Here is a 21,790-nt window from a genome sequence, read left to right as displayed (position 1 = left end):
TTATTTATTCGTACTCTAACACTACCTGTCTTACTTTGCAGATGTGTATAGATCCTACTCTTTCTGTTGGCCTGGGAGACAAGCCCCCTCCTCTATATATATGCGAGGAGTGCAGCCAGAGGATAGCAGGGTATGAATCTGTTCCACCTCTTTCCTCCCCCCGGATCCTCCCCCACCTTAAATACGATGGCAGCGAAACGTAGAACACCTACTGCCTGACTCATTATTCATCTTTAACCCAGGGGAAATGCATCGCCATGGTTACATAATTCCCCTGCGCTGATAATGAGATCATCATCACGAAACCGCAAAGCCACTTGTTTGTCTTTCCTCCGGTGTGCGTAACATGACTCTGCAACGGTGTAATTGACTGGATATCGAGCGAAGACATTTGGTTGGTTGCCCATAAATGAAACATTGTTTATACATTTCTTCGACCTTTTTTCAGAGACCATGCCGAATGGCTTGTTGACGTTCTCCTGCCTCAAGGTGAGCGTTCACAAACAAGAAGGTGTTTGATTGTCTCGCAGTCCACCTTGCTCCCCACAGACAATGGGACATGCAATGAATGGGACATGGATGGAATATATTCAGTATCATCTACAATATACACAAATGTTTTCAGCATAATAATAAGATACAGAGTGTGATTTTATTATGTTTTTAGCTAAAGTTAGTTAATATCTAGCTGTGATATACTTAAAAAGCATTTTGAAAAGCTACCAGTGTTCAAACTAAAAACAATGTAAATGTGTCTTTGCAGCAGAGATATCTGCTATTTGTCAAAAGAAGGTAAGATTTCTATGTGTATATTTGTAATTTGCTCATACTTATTCTGATCCATCCGATTACAGCATGATGTCATATTGAACATTGTCTAGTGTTTCTCCATATTTAGGACAAACAAACCATTGCAGTGATTTGTTTATACTAAGGAACCTCATTCACCTCCAACATATTTACATACAAACACAAATCAAATACAACACATGCTTGAAATGGTTGTATCACTCAAAACAGAAACAAATCACGAAATCTATTTTTACCCGTGAGACATAGCGAGGTAATTTATTCATGAACCTGACAGATTTGTCTTCATTGAGAAGTCCTAGCAGCTGAGAAAAGGCCACATCGTTTCTAATGAAGCCGCTGTGACGGGGTGTTTGTTTGCTGAGGGCAAGTACTCCCTGAGGGTTTCCAGGAAAACTGAGTGACAGATGATGTCAGGTATTCCCGTCAGGTCGAGCAGCCGCCACACGTTGTCCCGGTTTGTCCGGCAGCGTGTAATCCGCAGCCTCCCTTTGTGATCAGGCTTTGTCACTCTCATCTCACCCTCTAACCCTAACCCTAACTCCCAACTGGATTTACACCAACTCTGTCGTCTTCAGACGTGAATAGATAGTTATAAATACGCCATGATACCCGAGATAGAACATACTGTAAACAGTAACACTGTCAGTAACATCAGGGTAGGTTTTAATGAGAGATGTCATCATTGGAGGACAGATATTTTAATTTGAAAGGGTGATCTGTATCCCTCTAATGGCCTAAGATTAAAGGCTGATCTGATTAGATTAGATGTTCTCTAGGGCCATGCCTTTTATTTATAGAAACCTGAGACATCGTTGGGATACATAGACACGGATACAAGACTTTTTATCACTGTAGATGTGAATGGATCAACATTCTGAAACAAATGATAATCGCAGAGGAAGCTATTCAGAGTCGCAGCCGCTTTTAAGGCCTGCAAATACGTGTATTTTTAGAAGCTGTCATAATGCTCTATTGGCTGATTTGCTTTGCTTTGCCATATTTTTATTTTATAGCCTACTCCCCAGAATAGAAATAACTGATCTCTTCCTCCTCCTCCTTCACCCTTCTTCTTGTCTTTGTAGAACTGTAGCTCTCACGTTAGGAGGGCTGTGGTCACCTGTTTCTCGGCTGGCTGCTGCGGGCGCCATGGCAACCGGCCTGTCCGCTACTGCAAGCGTTGCCATGTCAACCACCACAGCAGCGAGGTGGGGGCTGCGTCGGAGACCCATCTGTACCAGACCTCACCGCCTCCCATCAACACTCGGGAGTGCGGAGCGGAGGAGCTGGTGTGCACCGTAGAGGCCGTTATAAGGTCTTTACACTACACATCACGGCCAAAGTTGCCGGGGAACATGTTTTCACATGAATAAAAGGACAACAATACGGCATGAAATGAGGATTTAAATCTCCATGCCATGTCAGGGTGTTTTCTGTTGTGTTTAGGGTCATCAGTGTCACTCTCTTATGTTGTCCTCTCCCCGTCCATTCAGCCTTCTGAAGGAGGCAGAAATTCACGCGGAACAGCGCGAGTTTGAGATGAACAGACGTCGCCAGATGGGCCTCTCCGCCTCCCACCACTCTCTGGACAACATCGAGTTCGACAACAAGGAGGACGACCAGCACGACCAGCGGCTCCTCAGCCAGTTCGGCATCTGGTTCCTGGTGTGTAATCAAAGGCTTGCGCTGTATCTGTCAATAACAGGGGGGGTTGTGAGATAAGGATGTGTGCAGTGCACGGCCTCATATCACCACCTCGCTGAATATCTGACGGATTAGTTTGCCTCTCTGACCTTCGCTCACATCTGCAGGTGAGCCTGTGTACGCCCAATGAAAACACACCCACAGAGAGTCTGGCTCGGCTGGTCAGCATGGTCTTCCAGTGGTTTCACTCCACCGCCTACATGATGGACGACGAGGTCGGAAGCCTGGTGGAGAAGCTGAAGCCTCAGTTTGTCACCAAGTGGCTGAAGACAGTGTGTGAAGTGCGATTTGACGTCATGGTCATGTGTCTGCTGCCCAAGCCCGTTGAGTTTGCCAGGGTAAGGCCGCTCTGGGTGGAAAAAGGTCAACTGGCATTAACATTATGATTGGGAATATTCAACCAATGCAAATTCACTAGGTATCTTTTTAAATCACGATGAGGAAGGTCACCGTTTCAGATCTCTTGGCTCTGTCTTTTAACCCTTTTTACAAGGTGGGAGGTTACTGGGACAAGTCATGCAACACTGTGACCCAGCTGAAGGAGGGTCTGAACCGCATCCTGTGTCTGATACCTTACAATGTCATCAGTCAGCCACTGTGGGAGTGCTTTATGCCTGAGTGGCTGGAGGCCATCCGCACTGAGGTGCCCGACCACCAGCTCAAAGAGTTCCGGGAAGTGCTCAGGTACATCCGTCACAACCTCAGACATTTTGTTATTTGAAATAAGCCGGGGAGCGACTGATACAATATTTCCTTCTATTATGCTTGTGTCCGTAACTTGATTTCCATTTCTGTCTTTCAATGGTGTATTTTCTTATTCATACGACTGGCCAAATGGACAAAACATGACATGACGGCATGTTTTTTATTTGGAAAAAAGCGGTTGTTCCTTCCCATAAATGAAATCACTCACTGACGGAGAACTAAAAACAGAGGCAGTGTGTGGTCCATACAATTGCAACGTGGAATATAAAATTGTGCTCTGCCTTCTGCCTCCAGTAAGATGTTCGACATTGAGCTGTGCCCCCTGCCCTTCTCCATGGAAGAAATGTTTGGCTTCATCAGCTGCAGATTTTCCGGCTATCCAGCGTCTGTGCAAGAGCAGGCGCTGCTGTGGCTGCACGTAAGCAAGCGTAAACAAACACACACACACACACACACACACACACACACACACACACACACACACACACACACACACACACACACACACACACACACATACAGCTCACAGCCTCATGTCCAGTTCACAGCCTGCGGTTCTGTTAACAGTGCGTGTGAATTGAACAGGTTATCATAGAGTGCAAGACTCTGGGCAGGCGCCCTGCTGAATATGGATCTGGGTCACGGAGTGAGACTGAAAGAGATAGCGGGGATTTGGTTTTATCCCATATGCAGTCACAGCTTGTACACGCGGTGTCATTTCAAGTTTTCTGTCACAAGCACGATCAGGAGATGCTTTGATTTACACACATTAAATAGGTCATGTTCAAGAAGGGGTGCCACATCTGCTTGGTTTCCCTCTGCTTTAGTAACTATACAGATTAACTATACAGATAACAGTTTTCAGACCCTTCATGTCCAGTGTAAACCACCTATTTCTCCAGATGGGTTGATAACTGAAAGGGGAAAGTGGTCAATTATTTAGAAATCTTCGTCATTAAATTTCACTGGACAATTACTTCTTTTTATTTATTCAGTCTTTCTTTTCAGTTTATAAAACCTACATTACCATACTTTACCATAGTACGGGATCCAAACATGTCTTCCACCACTGCGGATTTATAGCAATAATAATATTGAAACTATCTGCACATTGGCACAGCGGGGCATTTCTTTTTGTAACTACTGTACTCTCTAAATGTTTGGTGCCTTATGTTTGCATGCAGGTGCTGTCAGAGCTGGACATTGTGGTGCCCCTTCAGCTTCTCATCGGGATGTTTTCTGATGGCGTGAACTCTTTGAAAGAGCTCGCCAATCAGAGGAAGGCACGCGCCTCAGATCTGACCGGCAACACTGGGGCTCGCAGGGTGAGGGAGACACTTTACATGATACAAGTAGTCACAGTGCAGGGAATAACAATACAAACAAGGCAGCAAGCTAAAATTATTACACTATTAAACCAAACCAAAATCTTGCATTATTGGTTAAAATCAGTTTTATATACAGTTCAGTTTCTGCAGGAGTGTGCACAGGAAGGGAAGAGAAGAGAAAAGTACTGAACCATATCAGGGTTCAAAGCTCATTTCCATTTATTTTCAGTCCAATTTAGAACCAGAATCAGTAATAAGCCAGGACTAATAGTATATGAAAAAACCCTCCCTCAATTTGAACATCACCTGACTGGTGTTATCATTCCGTTCCGATCAGCTTTTTTAGGGTATTTTTGCATGCAGTTGGACTTTGTGTTGCCATGGTAACTGCCAATGTCTAAATATAGCTTCCTTAAGGGGCTCAATCGAAGTTCTCTGTGAATCAGATCTATCATTGAAATGTATTGCTGTGATACTACGCACTCATGTGCTGTTACGACTGACAATGTCTGGGGAACATGGGAGACTGAAACTTCTACTGAGAGGCGTAGAAGGTTTGAACTTGTGAATCGCATAGAACTTCACACACTCACACACACTTCACAAAGCGATGTGTTCTTTGGCCGTAAGGTGAGCGTGGTGTCAGATCCGGGACGCCGTGGGCAACACAACACCCTCAGTCCGTTCCCCAGTCCATTCCGGAGCCCGTTCCGCAGCCCCCTGCGCTGCAGCCCCTTCAAAAACCTCGGCCACGCCACCGGCCACTGCGCTCTGGATCTGGACTGTGACGATGATGACATGAACCTCGGCTGCTTCATCCTCATGTTTGACCTAATCCTAAAGCAGGTGACCCCACACATTTAATTGATAATCGCATTCCTAGAGAGACATCGGGTCTATTTGTGCCTTAAAGGCGATGGTATATGTAAAAAATGCATCATTTGTCCTAAATATTAAGTAAATCAACATTTTAATGCAAACATTACCATGTGGTATTTCTAAACATTTACCAGGGATGATCACTGAAGTGAATACAGTCCAAAAGCAATTATTTGTCTCGTTCATTCATACAGAAAATGATGACACAATGCCCGGGTGGGATATTTTTGTGTGTTGTGCTCCACTTTTCCTTTCTGCTGTTTTTTACGGTCCTATCCCCCTCGGTCCCAGATGGAGCTCCAGGATGACGGTGTAATGCTGGGCCTAGACAGCAGCCTGGGGAAGGACATCGTGGGCATCATCAACAACGTCTTTCAGGCCCCATGGGGGGGCTCACACACCTGCCAGAAAGATGAGAAGGCCCTGGAGTGCAGCCTGTGCCAATCCAGTATCCTGTGCTACCAGCTGGGCTGTGAGCTTCTGGAGAGGCTGACCCCCCGGGAGGAGATCCGTCTCGTGGTGAGACACAACATGAATTTGTATGCATCTAATATAAATGAACTGTGTGCGTTAAGCGAGAAAGGCTTTGAGATAAAGGCCATGTAGCTCCCATGCACCCCATTGGCTGAGCTTATGTTGTGGTAGATGACATCAAAATGCAGTGTTCATGAGTCGTTTGTTTATGTGAACTTTGAAAAAGGTAATTGTAAAATTAGAACAACACTAATTAATTTCACATTCAGCTAAATTACTGAAGAATATATGAACGAGGAGACGGTCTGAAAGTGTGTGTTTTCCTCCACAGGAACCGACAGATACTTTGGAGGAGACCTTGCTCTTGGGTCAGACAGATTTCTCCCTCGGTGCGGAGATGGGAAATGTGGAAGGAGACAACCCAAGCGGCGCACACACCGACAACCCTAGTAACCATTCCCCTGATGACCAATGTGTGTATCAGTTCTGTGTGCCATATTCAGAATCATCATATTTATGAGCCATAACAAAGTGTAGTTTCAATAATTGGCAAATTCCGGAAGGTTACTATCGTTGATACTTGAATGATTTACAATTTTATTGTAAAATGAAATATATGTTTTTCTTGCGCTAAGCTGCTACCTATGGTGTTGCATTTAATGGAATAGTTCAACATTTTTGGAAATATATCTATTTGCTCTTTTCAAGAGTTAGATGAGCGGATAGAAGCCTGTCTCATGTTTGTTCTGTAAATGAAGCTACCTCTCGTAGCGAGTAGGTAACAGCTAGCCAGGATCAGCCTTCCAGCCCATCGCTCACTATTTAACATCTTATTCCCAAGTTTAGTTTATGTACGTGACTCATTGTTGGCCATGTGGAGTGACCTCCTAGAATCTACAAATTAAATCATACCACTCACGGCTAAAAAATAGCTATTTCCCTCTTGTTTCCAGTCATTACGCCAAGCTAAGCTAACTGACTTCAACCACGTTGGCTCTGTTAAAGTGCTCATAAGTAATGAGAAAGTTCAGTTGTTTCTAACAGTACCCTCCTCCCTTCAGCATTTAAGAATAACTCCGATAAGAAGTTCTCCTACCAGCAGCTCCCTGTGTCTTTGAAGCTCATATACACCATCATGCAGGTACTTGTACATTAACACTGATGCATGTGTAGACTGGAGGTATCCAAGAATGTCCTGCGATTTATTTTTTTATGGTACATTTGGAGTCTCACATCTCGTCTGTATTCAGGAAATGTCCAAGTTTGAGGAGCCCGACATCTTGTTCAACATGCTGAACTGTCTGAAGATCCTGTGTCTCCATGGAGAGTGTTTGTATCTCGCCCGCAAGGATCACCCTCTGTTTCTGGCCTACATCCAGGAAAAGATGCTCATACCGAGGTGTGTACTCACAGTTTCCTTAATCAACTTTCTAGTAACCAACTCTCTGACAGCAATTTTGAGTGTGCGGATCTAAATTGGAGTTCTTTGTTCCAGTCTTTGGTCCATGTTAAAGTCAGAGTTTTGCCAGCTGGCCTCGCTGGCTGTGCCTCAGCTTCTCCACGCCCTGTCCCTGTCCCATGGGGCGGACATCTTTTGGAACCTCATCAACACAAACTTTAACAGTAAAGAATGGAAAATACGATTTGAAGCAGGTGGGAGAAATAGGTTCAAGTGGGTTTGTCTGTTTTCCGCCTATTATTCAGTGTATAATGTCATGTACAATTAACAACAGTCTGCTTATAAACAGTAATATGCTGCCAAAACCACAGCATTGGACGCTCCTTAACCTAGACACGGACACCTAGTGGTCAACACTGGGTGCTATCCGTCAACCCACAGTGGGGGAAAACTTTTCAAATTTAATCTAAGTGAGTCAAGATAATATAACCAATGATTACTGAAAGGATCTTATTTTTTTACTGATTGAATTAATTGAACACATATGAACAGAACTTATTGACATTCATTTATAGAAATATATTCCATTTTTACACCTTCAGTCAGACCGAAAATAGCAAAATATAATGACTTTGGAACGATAGCGAAGTAATACATTGACTTTAATTCAATGACGCCACAGCTGATTCTCTTTATCATATCTCGGTAATTGTGCAGGAGCTCTGTTTGTCTCTTCTCATTGTGTGATCTGTCGCTGATGGTGTTCCTGTCAACCTAATACTCTCATGAAAATTCCCAGTGGAGAAAGTAGCGGTATTGTGTCGGTTCCTGGACATTGGTGCGGTGACGAAAAACCACCTGCTGAAATATTCCCTGGCCCACGCTTTCTGCTGCTTCCTGGCGTCCGTGGAGGACGTCAACCCTGCTGTGGCCACGCGGGCCAGACTGCTGCTGGACACCATCAAGGGGCCGGCTCTGCAGGTTGTTAGGCCCCAGTTAAAGTCTGATTCTTGTTGCAAATAAATGCTGTATATATATTTATGCACATGTCTTGTTTATTATCCAGGGGTTATGTCAGTGCCTGGATTTCCAGTTTGACACCGTTGTGAGGGATCGGCCTATTATCCTCAGCAAGCTCCTGCTGCTGCACTTTCTGAAGAAAGACATTCCAGCTCTGAGCTGGGAGTTCTTTGTCAACCGTTTTGAAACATTATCTCTGGAGGCTCAATTACACCTGGACTGCAACAAGGAGTTCCCCTTCCCTACTAGTATGTAGCTACTATGCCCCCATTCAGTGTTTTTACAGCCGCTACACCTGCTCTGCATCTTTCTCGACAGAATATTTAGTGCAGCATGAACACAACAGCGTCATATTATCATCTTTGTTTCGAACAGCCATCACAGCCGTGCGAACCAACGTGGCCAACCTCAGCGACGCAGCAATGTGGAAAATAAGACGCGCCCGCTTCGCCAGGAATCGGCAGAAGAGCGTGCGTTCCCTCCGCGACAGTGTGAAGGGAGGCCCAGCAGAGTCAAAACGGGCATTTTCACTCCCGGAGTCACTGAGCAACCGAATTCGTGAGTGGCACAGAACAGTCTATCAAGTTGAATGTGAAACTTTTCACTTTCATCCAGTCTGTGGTCAAACAGTGTTTGCATCCACTTTAAGTGCCTCATCGGTGCTTTGTTGGACGTGAAATGATCCATCATTTTATACTTTGTTGGTGAAATCAAATACTCTTTTATTTGCAAATACTATTTGACCAAACTGGACCTATCCCTGATGTTTCTCTCCTCACTTCTTTATTCGCAATGTTCATCACCCATCAATATCTAAAAAACACTGGGTTTAATAAATGAGGAGCTTCCAACCAAGTCATTGGTTTTATCCTTGGCTCTGGACACTCTCCTTTAGAGTCTTTGGGTAGAAGCTATAGGATATTTTTTTTTGTGTAGGTGTTTGTGTGTTGCCATGTGTTGTGTGACGATGAAGCTAACACATGTGTCCTGTACTACCTCCCCTGTGCAATCTCCTAAATTGTGTTCTTCGTATGTGGTTTTTAGCTCTAAGGCTTACGAGGCAAGAGCACTCTGCCCCGACACTGGGAGATATGATAGAGAAAGTCCTGCCAGGTAAATAACAACCTAAATCTGAAACTTTAGCCTTCATGATCACATCATACTGGAAGAGAATGCAATTAGATTGTCAAAAAAGCCACTGTGAAGTTCTGGCAGAAAATATGAAACGGCAGTGTTTGCTCTCTGGGGGCAGACCTTGCTTTTTCATTCTGTGCAAACTAATTCTGAGTATATAAAATAAAATTACTTGAAATATGATGAAATTGCAAGACTCTTACTAAGAGTTGGCTGGTCTTTTTTTGTGATCCTGTTCGTACTTTCCATAGACACATTGCACCGATGTATCGGTATCGCATGTTGACGCCTTTGCCTGTCTTGACAGAGAAGTGGGCAGGATGAGTTGACTCCTCCCACGTTCTGTTTCGTACCCCGCGGGTCCTGCACCCTCGTGCCCACCTTTCCCCCCACACTGTAACCCTGACTCCTCAGCTCCTCTCGTAGGCCAGACCCCGTCTCCCGAGGACGACACCGTCATCAGGGACCTGCTCCCCGAGGACGCAGGCATCGACCACCAGACGGTTCACCAGCTCATCATGGTGCTCATGAAATTCATGGCGAAAGACCAGAGCAGCGCCGAGAGTGACATCAGCAGTGCCAAGGCCTTCAACGCAGTGAAGCGTCACCTCTACGTGCTGCTGGGCTACGACCAACAGGAGGGCTGCTTCATGATTGCGCCTCAGAAGATGCGCACCTCTACCTGCTTCAATGCCTTCATTGCTGGCATTGCACAAGTGATTGACATAACATTTTTGATCATTTTTGGTGTATCATATGACTGCAGTTCAAGATTAACATGTATTTTCAATGGCACGTTGTGAAGCGTACGACACGAGTAACATGAGAGCTGAGTAATTTAACTGCTGTCCGTTCCAGGTGATGGACTACAATATCGGTTTGGGGAAGCAGCTGCTCCCCCTGGTGGTCCAGGTGTTGAAGTACTGCACGTGTCCCCAGCTGAGACACTATTTTCAGCAGCCGCCTCGATGCTCTCTCTGGGCCTTGAAGCCAAACATTAGACAGATGTGGCTGAAAGCACTGCTGGTGATCCTCTACAAGGTATAATTACTGTATGTCAATGGGATTTAACCGCAGAGATTCATTTTTCAGTTTCCTAGTTGATATGTGTCTTTGATCTTGAAGCCTCTTGCTGTTACATATATTCATGATTACAAGCTCATAACATATTCATATCCATCTAAGTACCCTTACAGAGACATGGACGGGAGTAAAGTGGTCGTTCATCTGATCCACATCACCATCAACACACTGAATGCCCAGTATCACAGCTGTCGTCCCCACGCGACAGCAGGGCCGCTCTACAGTGACAACTCTAACATGAGCCGCTACAGCGAGAAAGAAAAAGGTGAGACTAAACTACGTATGATTTATGATTATGTGCATGTTACAATGGCAAATATCTCCTCTTATATCTCCATCTGCGGGTAGTTGTTACGCTAATGTAAGAACATTTCTCCATCTTAGAAGAGGACAGCGTATTCGATGAGTCAGACGTTCACGACACGCCGACTGGTGCCGCTAACAAGGAGTCACAGACCTTCTTCGCCCGCCTGAAGAGGATCGGCGGTGGCAAGTCTGTGAAGTACCAGCCGGTAGAGCTCAATGCCAAGAAAAGTAAGTAAGACTTTCAGGAATAGTTTAACAGCAGAACATATTTTAGAGAGTTGTAGGAGCATCTCGTGTTATCTGACTCAGCATTTTTGTGAATCAGGTGAAATTGAGCTGTCAGAGTATCGTGAAGCCAGCGCCCTCCAGGACAGCATCCTGCACTGTGTGAGGGAGGAAAGCACCAGGAAGAAGCGGCTGCAGGCCATGCACAAGCAGAAGTCTCTGGACATCTCCAACACTGACTCAATCCTCTTCAATCTCGATGAACACAGGCGTAAATCCTGCATCGATCGCTGTGACATGCAGGCGCCCCCCGTGGTCCTGCCTCCGCCGTCGTCCACGCACGGCAAGCATCGTGGCAAAGGATCGTCCGATGGCTCTTCGGTTCGGGTGGAGTGCAGCGACGCCGTGGACCGCCGCGGTTCCAAGCCTGTCATCCCAGAGGTCCGCCTCAGCTGCATGGAAACCTTTGAGGACAAGTTGGACTTGAGCTCACTTGGGGGATCAGCCCAGGGGAAGGAGGACCAGGACCTCATTGACCTTTCCTCCGACTGCACCTCGATCCCCGAAAAACACTCTCTGCTCTCCATGTCCGACAGCGACTCCTTGGTGTTTGAACCGTTGCCTCCTCTGAGGATTGTAGAAAGCGATGAGGAGTTTGACCTTGGCACCATCGTAGCCTCCAAATTCAACGGAAGTCCCAAGTTCTCTTCTTCCCCGGCTAGCAGCAAGACTTTGCGACTGTCTCCTGTGGTGCAGGTGAGTGTAGAGGACTGTTCCAGCGACATTAAGACCTCAGACATGCTGTTGGGTGCGGGAGGCTCAGGGAAACCATTTGAAGAAAGGAAGTCAAACCGCGTGACTCCCAGCGCCTCTCTGGATCGTCCTGACCACCCGGAAAACGTGTGCCATGAAAGCCCAATGACCCTGAAGCAGAAGAGAGACCTGCTGAGGAAGACACCACATGTCCCTGACAACTCCCTGGACGACATTTGTGACGAGGTGAAGACCGCGTTTGGACTAGGGACCAGCCCCTCCGGTAGGACGATCTTCTTGGACATCCCGGAGGACAAAGCAGAGCCTCTTTCCTCCCCAGAAAAAAGCAAAAGCGTTAGCAACGATGAAGAAGAGGACGGGGATGATGAAGAGGATGACGACATGGGCGACGAAGTGGACAGCGACCAAAAACCTGACGCGGACAACAACAATGAGGCCGAGTTCAAAATCCAGATTGTTCCTCGGCAACGGAAGCAGAGAAAGATAGCGGTTAGTGCCATCCAGAGGGAATACCTGGACATCACATTCAACATGTTCGACAAGCTGGGTGGTGAGCAGACCACAGAAACCGGTAAGGAGGAAGGATGGATGAACATACGTTTCATTTTCTACAATCACATTTCTTTTTAACAGTGTGATGGAAAATGTGTCGGTCAATCGTTTGGCCTGAAATGATTTTAACTGAACTTAAAGGACCATACCAGAATGGTGTATTAATTGTTAACCGCTTTCCAAACAATGTTGGTGTGTTCTAGATGGCATTTCTCCATAGGCAGGCAGCCAGTGGTTTCATATTTCTATACCATAAAACCACAGACAATGAAAACATCACTTACAGATCACGTCAGGGACTTTCATCACATACAGATCAGGGCTCCCTCCAGACTTAATCACTGACATCCTCACAGCTACTTGTGTCATCAATCTGCCCTTTATTTACATTACAGCACAATGACAATTCACCATTGACTCAAATAACTACAGGCTTTAAGTTCTCTATGATGGAAAGCCCAGTTTAACCAAAGACTACTGATTTTCACACTATATTCCAAATGGCAATATACATTCTATATGTGTAGGATGTATCGTTCTCGCATAGAGATGAGTATTGCCAACGATTAGGTATGCTCCTTAAAGTTTATGTAATATATGTAAAAGTTTCCTCATATGTGTAGCGTGGTTTGTACGTATGTGTTCACCTTTCTGTTCATCCTGAGACCGTAACGGTTATACAGCACACACCAGAGGCTGTGAAACGATGTAATATGACCCAATATAAAAGAGGTAGTGGAAGCCAAAGATCAAACTGCAAACTGTGATTTTCTAAATTTGAAACTGGTAGTTCACTGAATAAAACACTGAACTTCTCCGAAGAAACCCTTATTAAATTGGTACAAAATCAACTTCAATGTTGAAATTTTAGCTAAAGTAGTGCTTATTACTACTGAATGTCCATATCTTAGTGATTTGTCTATAAAACGGCATATATTCTGATGCCAATGCCAAGCCCTTTATTTACCCATATTGCCTTGCAGATCACAAAGGTCTATCTACATTGGAAAAGCCACGAGAATCTGCCTCAGCCCCAACGCTCGAAGCTGCTATGCCTGAAACAAGTCACCCCTCTTCAGTATCAAGTAGGACCCGAATACTCTGCTCCTTAGTCCCCTAATGAACCCAATTCCATTTGACTGTTGTGGTTTCATTACGAGGGCCGTAACTGACCGTTTTTGGGTTGTTGACGTGCCATCTCTTATAGATCCTGTGCAGAGAACAAAATTACATTCATTAAGCAAAATACTACATATAGGAGCCGGTAATATCAAATAAAATGACTTAATATGATTTGATACGGTATCATGAATACATTAAAATCCCTGCAAAAAATGGAGAAAAACATGTTTTAGGATTTTATTTCCAAAATAGCTGAACTGTAAAGTATTGTATAATGCAGTGGTCTCTAAAATAAGTGCTGGACTTAATTTTGTCCTCATGATATTTCAAAATCACATTGATATTCTCTTTTCATGTGTGTCCTACCTGTTTCCCTGTAACCACACACACACACACACACATACACACACACACACACACACACACACACACACACACACACACACACACACACACACTTGATGGTAGCGCTCAAACAGTCTTAAGTACTTCACCCCAGGTGTCGTTTTTGTGTCTGACCTTTAGCTCAGTACCGTCAGGTGAAGCGAGGCTCTCTGGGGGCTCTGACCATGAGCCAGCTAATGAAGAGACAGCTGGAACACCAATCCAGTGCACCACACAACATCAGCACCTGGTACACGGGTCAGTCACTTATGACTTTTCTTTATCCTATAATGGCCCCTTGAGGAGATATATGGACATACAGTAGTAAAGAAAAATTGTATCTACAGAAACCCAATAAAGTAAATATTCCTCATTGACCTCATTCAGCACCTGATAACTGAATCGTACCAAAAACCCTTCTGTTCTTCTTTCTAATCACTGATGTTCTTCCTTTTCAGGGCCCACAAAGACCAGCCTGCTCTCGGCCCCAAGCACAGTCAGCATGTTTGTCCCGGCGCCCGAAGAGTTCATTGATGAGCAGCCCACCACCATGTCCGACAGGTAAACTAACCAATCAAATGGCCGCAGCACTTGTCGTAGAACAGGTCGTCATAACGCTTGGACCGGCCTGGTTCATTTCCATGCGATGCCCCCAGGTGTCGGGACTGTGCGGCCGTGCTGGAGGAGTACGACGAGGAGACTCTCGGCCTGGCTGTTGTGGTTCTCTCCATGTTCATCCATCTCAGCCCTGATTTGGCAGCGCCGATGCTCCTCGACATCATGCAGTCTGTGGGCAGGTACAGCTGCTCCTGCAACCTACGTCCACACAGCACTTCACCTTTAAATGAAGTTTCATAACTCGCACTCAGAGCTCATGCATAATTCATCTCCAAGCCCTAATCCACTGCTTTAACTTCTCTTTCAGGTTGGCATCTAGTGCCAATTTTTCGGGACAAGCTGAGAGGTGCGAGACTTTTAAATCATTATCATCTGCGTTCACTGTGCTTGTGGCTGTGTTTAATGATACCTGTGAAGTGCGACGGCAGGTCCAAGCACAGACATTATCCCTGTGATGTTTTTTGCAGTATGTTGATCCCGGGGAACGTAGCGGGTGTAGCAAAGCAGTTCCTCCGCTGTGTGTTTCACCAGCTGGCGCCTAATGGAATCTTGCCCCAACTCTTCCAGAGTAACATCAAAGGTTTGCTCATACAACTGAATACAAGCACAAAGGTCTTTCCAATGCACCTGCACTGTTTCTGTAGAGACTTACAGTGTGTATCAGCTGCTCATTTCTCTGTGTTTTGCCTTTTTTTTCATAATCTGTAGTAGATGAATATTTGACTGCTTTACGGTACAAAATTATTGTAATATATCTAATATTCCATAATGATTACACTAACCTAATAGTTTCCCAACCGGCTTGTTGTTTAATGTTTATCTTCCTTCTTTTGCAGATGGGAGCTTTTTGCGAACACTTGCATCTTCCCTGATAGATTTCAATGAACTGAGTTCTGTTGCTGCTCTCAACATGCTCCTCGAGGTGGGATTTCTTTTCTTCTTTATGCAATTGTGTTGAGTCCCATAACCAGCAGGAGGAGCTCTTGTCAAAGCCATCGTTTCACCGGTTAGAGTTACATGAACAGTGTAAGCCAGCCTCAAAACGACAAATCCTCAGGGCCTTCAAGAAAACCTGCCTTACCCTACATGAGCGTACCCGCGGATTTTTACTGCTAAAGTTAAATAAATGACCCTGACAACAACCCAATGACGCATGAGCTCATCTTGTGCTTCAATGTACTAAACACCCCTCCGTCCTCCCCCAACATTGTCATCATGAGAATTGTTATTGATCCGGACTGAACGATCAGTTCAATGGCAATATATCCGTTTATAGAATTTCATTATATAACCCTGCTTTGGTCTACGCCTTTGTTCCCTTCAGGGTTTGAACAACAAGAAGAGTCTGCCAGCAGGGGGCACAATGCTGCACTGCCTGGACAACATTGCCACCTTCATGGAGGCTCTTCCCATGGACTCTCCTAGCAACCTGTGGACCACCATCTGCAACCAGTTCCAGACCTTCCTCGCCAAGCTACCCTCCGTGCTTCCTCTGAAAGTAGATATCGACTCTCCCATTCACTCAGTCATGGTCTGATATGGTCTAATCTGATTACGGCTGGAGGAAAAAGCATCTAGCAGTGCCCTTGTCGGGTTCCATTGGCAAGAAGTATTTGATTTGACTCTGGCAATTTTGACCTCGGAGGTCAAAATAATGTAATTAATTCATCACTACACACAAATTTGATATCCGGGAATAAGGCAATACATTTCATTTGGCATTCGAAACTGACTGAGATCTTCTGAGGTCAACTGTTTTTTTTCTAACCTTTTTTTGCTTCATTAGTGCCCCATGGATTCTAGTTTGAGGATAATCATTTGTCTACTGAAAATCCCAACTACAAATGCAACCCGGGTAAGGCAACGCCGGTCGGATTTTTATTCACTGATGTGTCCAGTGAAGGCCTTTAAAGTCTAACCCTCTGTCATCTTCTCCCACACTGCAGAGCCTCCTGGAGCCGATCTCCAAGCTGCTGAGTTTCGTCATCCAGTACGGCATGTTCAGCCTCTCCTACCTCGTAGAGCTGTGTGGACTTTGTTACAAATCCTTCAACAAGGTACACTCGGGTTTATTAACATATAATCTGTGTGGGTGGAGTTTAATACTTAGAAATAAAGCCTGTGTTGACATCCAGTGTTTATGCAGCCTTGAATGAGTAAAACCTTTTAAACTAATCTGCAGTGTTAAAAATGTTGAGCTCCTGTAAGCAGGCCTCTCACTCATCACTCTTTGGGTGCTCTACCTACTTCCCTAACCCTCCAGCCAACCAGAAATGTGGCGATGTGTCACAGATGATTAAGTTGGCAGTCAGCTAGCATTGATTAACATGATTAGTTGGTGTGCGAGGGTGTGTTTCTGAGTGGATGTCTTAGACGGAGGTGGAGCCGGGGCTGTCTGCACCGTTGGGACAGATGGATCTTCAGCCCTCCAACACTGTCAGCGCTGCATGCTTTATGTCTCCTGCAGTATTGATTTTATACACCCTCTTTAATACCTCACCGTATAATATCTGCGTTTCAAAACCCAGAGTGACTTTGAGCAATTGCTTTAGGAACCTCTCCTGTGCAGTTGCACTTGGAGGTTTTGTGGACCGAAAACTCTAAAACCTACTTAAGTTTGGACTATTTGTCGCAGGCCGCCGCCCCCGCAATACACGGCGAACGCTACTGGAACCTCTACCTGAAGAACAGCCTATAATTTGATATTTACCAAACGGACATGCTCTATTAACTTTTAATCATCAGAGTGCTGCACATTGACAAGCCGCACGGTGAGAGTCGGCAGCAGCTCAGCATTTGTAGCGGAGGACCATGTGCCTGCGCCTAACGACAGCAAACACGGCTGCTTAGAGAAGGAGAGAGGCAAAGTGGAAGCCAGGAGATGACAGTGTGGTTTGTAAACAGGCAGCTGGGCTCTGTGTGGAAGGGATGAACAAAGAGAGCAGCCTGTCCTCAGGGAGGGAGAAGGCAGCCTGACAGCCTCATCTGAGCTGCCTGGGACTCTGGGAGGAGAGATCTGGACTGGCCTAAATCTACTCTTCAGCCTCACTATTCTCTGTCTATTCTCTGTCTCCCAGCCTCGCCTCCCTCCCCACTCGCTGCCTGTCCTTCCCCCTCTATTCAGGCTACAGAGTTTATGCTCCCCTCGCTGCCTGAGTGAGGGAGAGTGATAATAGATAAAGGCAGCCTTGCTGCATCAGTACATTTACTCCACTCTTTATCTCCCTCGCATCCAGGAGAGAGATAAGTTCTACATGTCCCGCATTGTGGTGTTAGAGCTTCTGCAGGCTCTCAAGTTCAAGTCTCCTCTGCCCGACACAAACTTGCTACTGCTGGTCCAGGTAAAAAGAAATTGCTTTATGCACTTCAGTTTGCAAGAACCAAATAAATCACGTTTTTTTTTCTCCTGAATACTAATGTAAAATCTGCTATGGAATTTTTCAGTTTGTTTGTGCAGATATTGGTACACGTCTAGCAGAATCCACCATCATCCAAAAGCACATGATCTTAACACTGCCGGGGGTAAGACGTTATAGGATCGGTGTTTGGATCGTATTAGAATCAGCCTCATTAAACAGCGGGAAATAATTACAGCTCCCAACTGGGATTCCTCCAAAAGTATAAACTGTTTTTGTTCGCTACAGTGCACAACAGCAGCGATGGAATGCATGAGACAATACATCAGTGAACTCCTGGACTTTATCGCAGATATGCACACACTAACCAAACTAAAAGTAAGTCTCGTTCTTCGAGTGACTGACTGAAGTAATAGTTTCGTTTTTCCCCCCACGTTTTGCTTGTCATTCAACCTTATCTTTTCTTTACTCCAAATGTGTCACTCAGAGCCATATGAAGGCTTGCTGTCAGCCGCTGCATGAGGACACTTTTGGAGGGAACCTAAAAGTGGGCTTGGCCCAAGTCGCCGCTATGGAGATCAGCAAAGGAAATCACCGTGACAACAAGGCGGTGGTCCGTTATCTTCCTTGGCTTTATCATCCGCCATCCACCATGCAACAAGGGTAAAAATGACTAAACACGCCAGTCCAGCGAATTTACATGATAACATATCTCCTCACATATCTCTGGCAGTATTAACCATAATTAGTGCAGGCTGTGAGATATCAGTCCATAACAAATAGTGTGAAATCACCCAGTTTGGGGATTTAACTAGGGTGAACACAAATGTTAGTAAGGTTAACTGGTGGTGAAACATATCTACAATCCTGACAGGTATGAGAATAAAATTAATGAAAATGTTGTTTGTCCGCAGGCCAAAAGAATTCATCGAGTGCGTGTCCCACATCCGTCAGCTGTCCTGGCTACTTTTGGGCTCCCTGACACACTGTGCCCTGCACCAAGGCTCCCCCTCATGCATGCCCATCCCTCTAGATGCAGGCTCCCACATCGCTGATCATCTAATAGTCATCCTCATCGGTTTCCCGGAGCAGTCAAAGGTGTGCAGGAAAGCAATCCCTTCAAATTAGCCCAGGTTTAGTTCATATTGATCCACAACCTCCTCACTGGCCTTTTCTGTTTTGGTCTCGATCTTTGTGCCCAGACGTCGGTGCTGCACATGTGCTCTCTTTTCCACGCCTTCATGTTTGCCCAGCTGTGGACCATCTACTGCGAGCAGGCGGCCGCTGCTCCGTCCCTGCAGAACCAGAACCAGACAGAATTTTCCTCCAACGCCATCCTCACTGGCCTGGAGTTCTGGAGTCGGGTTACACCCAGCATCCTGCAGCTCATGGCCCACAATAAAGTGGTGAGGGCTCTGCTTGTTTAAGGCAGGTAAGGTAGAACAAATGTGCCTGGACATGTCGGTGATTAAAATCCTGTTTCTTTTTCTCTTAGATGGTAGAGATGGTCTGTCTTCATGTCATTAGTCTGATGGAAGCCCTGCAGGAGTGCAACTCAACCATCTTTGTCAAGGTTTACCATATATTTGGTATTTTCCGCAATGGTTAATACACGATTGTAACACATTACGTAATATGTATTCATTCTCACTTCTTCCTATAGTTAATCCCCATGTGGCTACCCATGATTCAGTCCAACCTCAAGGTAAGGCTTTCAAAAAAGGTTGACACTGAATAAAATGCAATTTAATGTTGTTGATGTCAGACTAAAATATTCCCATCTGCCGATCCGTCCGCTCAATAGCATCTGTCCGCGGGGCTGCAGTTGCGTCTCCAGGCCATCCAGAACCGTGTGAACCACCAGTGTCTGCAGAGCCAGGCATCCGGGCCCCCTCCGTTCGCGCTGCGTAAATGGCTGCAGTGCACCCAGTTCAAGATGGCTCAGGTGGAAATCCAGTCATCTGAGGCCGCCTCGCAGTTCTACCCCATGTGACCTGCTCTGCGGTCGCCGTCGGATCCGTCTGAGTCCCTCAGACCTGCATGCACCCTCTCTGGACAAAAAGGACTGTAAAATGATGTTGTGGGATTCTCTTGGACTGGATTCATTTTGCGCATCTTTAGTATAATACTTGTATATGTACAGTAAATCTATGCTATTTTAAAATGCTATGACTGGAGCTAGTAATTAAAGGTTTGTGGGAGTTAATTGCATCAGGTGCTTCACTTCAACAGATTTGAAGAGTCAGAGAATTTCTATAAAACCCATGTTAGTATTAGTGAGGGTATGAAAGCAAATGCTTGTTGAATCCTACATATGCTCACTCTGTTATGTTCATATTTTATCACTTTTTAAGTTGCTTGGTTGCAAGCTGCATAATAAAAATACAATTTTTTTCTAAACACTTTGTCATTTCACATCAATTGCAGACACCTTTCAAATTCAAATGTGACATTTCCTGCCCTTTGATGTCCTGGCTGATGTGGAAAATGTCCAGTTTACCATAATGCAGATGGCAGAGCGATAAAATCGGCTCTGTTGTTTTTTCCTCCTGGACAAAAAACTGAACCTCTGGTGTGTCGGGGAAAATGACATGATATGCATTACTCAGCTCCCGTCTAAGATCCTTGTCGGACTGTCAGTCACGCTGCCTCTCGCCATCAGAGCTCCGATCAATCAGACCGACCCGAGTCGCAGCAGCAGCTTTGTAACTCGATAAGGTGGAGCCAGAAATTGGAGCAAAACAAGACTAGTTTTTGTTGTGCCCCTCCTCCCCGGCCCGAGGGGGGAAAGCCCACCCCACATCTCCATGCCCCTCTTCATTGGCAGCAGCGAAACAGATTGGCCCACGCATATACAAAGCAAACACAATTACCTGCAGCCTAATGTGGTTTGTTGGGATTAAGCATTGTTGTGAGGTCTAACCACATTACCACGAAGCCCTCGTCTGAGAATAACAGATGACATGACAGCAGGGCAAGAAAGTCCAACAGCACATTAATCTTGGTTTTGATCTTCGCCGCTGCCAAGATTTCATTATCATACTTTAAAATGAATTAGTTCTGATGGTATAAATGTATTTGGCAAGAAGAAATTGGTTTATCGGACAAAAATAAGTCGAATTTGATTTGCATATACTTTTTAAAAATGGGCTTTTAGTCACTGCATGTGTAAGCGGACCTATGTTAAGAGGTGTGTGGCAAATGAGTCACAAGTGCAATGATATCCCACAGTGTGACTAATGAACACAAACGCGCAAGCGCACACACTCACCCACACACACATACTCCCCGGTGACCCCCGCGCTCGCTGAATCAGGCTGCAGTGCCCCTTCTCATCAACCTCTCGTCTTGGCTCATCAAAGAACCGCCCTCCTGCTGTGTGCCTCAGCGTGTGCGAGTGTGTATTAAAGTGATGCTGGCTGCAGGTGTGTATGTGCATGTATTGTGCACAGGTGTGTGTGTGTGTGTGTTTAATCAAGTCCCCTTGCTATGTGGTTGCATCTGTCAGCCACTGCCACCGTTGTGATCGTTTGAACTCGCAGCTCTTTGCGAAAGAACCTTCTCTCATTAGCAGCAGCTTATGTAATCAGGTTCCCACAGGTATCCAGCGCGTTCCCCGCCCCTGCCTGCCTCCCTTCCCTGCCTACGGCCTCCTGGAGGACCGTATGGAAGCGCTGACCTGATGAGCAGGCAGCTGAAGGTGGTGAGGGTAATTAAAGCTGACCAAAGGCCTCTCAGGCAGAGAGGGCGGGAGTGGGTCCTCAAAGATGGTGAAGGTCAGTTTTGAAAGGACTTTGCAAGCTCTCATGCTCACAGGCTCGCATGCGCCACCATGATGTATCACCAGGTGTGTGCATTGGTGACACATCCTGATTAAAAGGCAGGTTGAGCGAGACAGCCTCGTGCAAGGTGCAGCA

At 45.6% G+C, this 21,790-nt stretch overlaps 1 protein-coding gene across 6 annotated transcripts in view; it reads left to right on the top strand.

The window, feature by feature from the left end:
• unc79 (unc-79 homolog, NALCN channel complex subunit) overlaps positions 1–20,273 on the top strand; it is a 28,722-nt gene extending 8,449 nt beyond the window's left edge. For 2 of the 6 annotated variants that reach the window (XM_040199453.2, XM_040199449.2), the window contains exons 9-51: positions 42–130; positions 449–489; positions 764–792; positions 1,896–2,125; positions 2,304–2,475; positions 2,622–2,852; positions 3,008–3,198; positions 3,514–3,637; positions 4,404–4,544; positions 5,178–5,393; positions 5,718–5,945; positions 6,232–6,373; positions 6,962–7,041; positions 7,151–7,299; positions 7,396–7,553; positions 8,099–8,280; positions 8,366–8,567; positions 8,695–8,877; positions 9,364–9,432; positions 9,868–10,169; positions 10,312–10,494; positions 10,639–10,801; positions 10,921–11,070; positions 11,168–12,412; positions 13,377–13,478; positions 14,041–14,157; positions 14,358–14,460; positions 14,556–14,696; positions 14,825–14,863; positions 14,985–15,097; positions 15,354–15,439; positions 15,842–16,015; positions 16,304–16,372; positions 16,464–16,574; positions 17,754–17,858; positions 17,962–18,039; positions 18,162–18,251; positions 18,361–18,536; positions 18,788–18,971; positions 19,076–19,279; positions 19,369–19,446; positions 19,537–19,578; positions 19,678–20,273. In XM_040199453.2, the coding sequence (XP_040055387.2) occupies positions 42–130; positions 449–489; positions 764–792; positions 1,896–2,125; positions 2,304–2,475; positions 2,622–2,852; positions 3,008–3,198; positions 3,514–3,637; positions 4,404–4,544; positions 5,178–5,393; positions 5,718–5,945; positions 6,232–6,373; positions 6,962–7,041; positions 7,151–7,299; positions 7,396–7,553; positions 8,099–8,280; positions 8,366–8,567; positions 8,695–8,877; positions 9,364–9,432; positions 9,868–10,169; positions 10,312–10,494; positions 10,639–10,801; positions 10,921–11,070; positions 11,168–12,412; positions 13,377–13,478; positions 14,041–14,157; positions 14,358–14,460; positions 14,556–14,696; positions 14,825–14,863; positions 14,985–15,097; positions 15,354–15,439; positions 15,842–16,015; positions 16,304–16,372; positions 16,464–16,574; positions 17,754–17,858; positions 17,962–18,039; positions 18,162–18,251; positions 18,361–18,536; positions 18,788–18,971; positions 19,076–19,279; positions 19,369–19,446; positions 19,537–19,578; positions 19,678–19,866 (7,101 nt within the window). In that variant the 3' untranslated portion in view covers positions 19,867–20,273. The remainder of the gene's footprint in view (positions 1–41; positions 131–448; positions 490–763; positions 793–1,895; positions 2,126–2,303; positions 2,476–2,621; positions 2,853–3,007; positions 3,199–3,513; positions 3,638–4,403; positions 4,545–5,177; positions 5,394–5,717; positions 5,946–6,231; positions 6,374–6,961; positions 7,042–7,150; positions 7,300–7,395; positions 7,554–8,098; positions 8,281–8,365; positions 8,568–8,694; positions 8,878–9,363; positions 9,433–9,867; positions 10,170–10,311; positions 10,495–10,638; positions 10,802–10,920; positions 11,071–11,167; positions 12,413–13,376; positions 13,479–14,040; positions 14,158–14,357; positions 14,461–14,555; positions 14,697–14,824; positions 14,864–14,984; positions 15,098–15,353; positions 15,440–15,841; positions 16,016–16,303; positions 16,373–16,463; positions 16,575–17,753; positions 17,859–17,961; positions 18,040–18,161; positions 18,252–18,360; positions 18,537–18,787; positions 18,972–19,075; positions 19,280–19,368; positions 19,447–19,536; positions 19,579–19,677) is intronic. The other 4 variants (XM_040199450.2, XM_040199451.2, XM_040199452.2 and 1 more) reach the window with 4 other exon arrangements.
• The last annotated feature ends 1,517 nt before the right edge of the window (positions 20,274–21,790 follow it).

The sequence above is a fragment of the Gasterosteus aculeatus genome, chromosome 15, assembly GCF_964276395.1.
Source record: "Gasterosteus aculeatus chromosome 15, fGasAcu3.hap1.1, whole genome shotgun sequence".
NCBI classification, from domain to species: Eukaryota; Metazoa; Chordata; class Actinopteri; order Perciformes; family Gasterosteidae; genus Gasterosteus; species Gasterosteus aculeatus.
The sequence above is the reverse complement of the archived record's forward strand: the minus strand, read 5'-3'. Positions and strand labels throughout refer to the sequence as shown.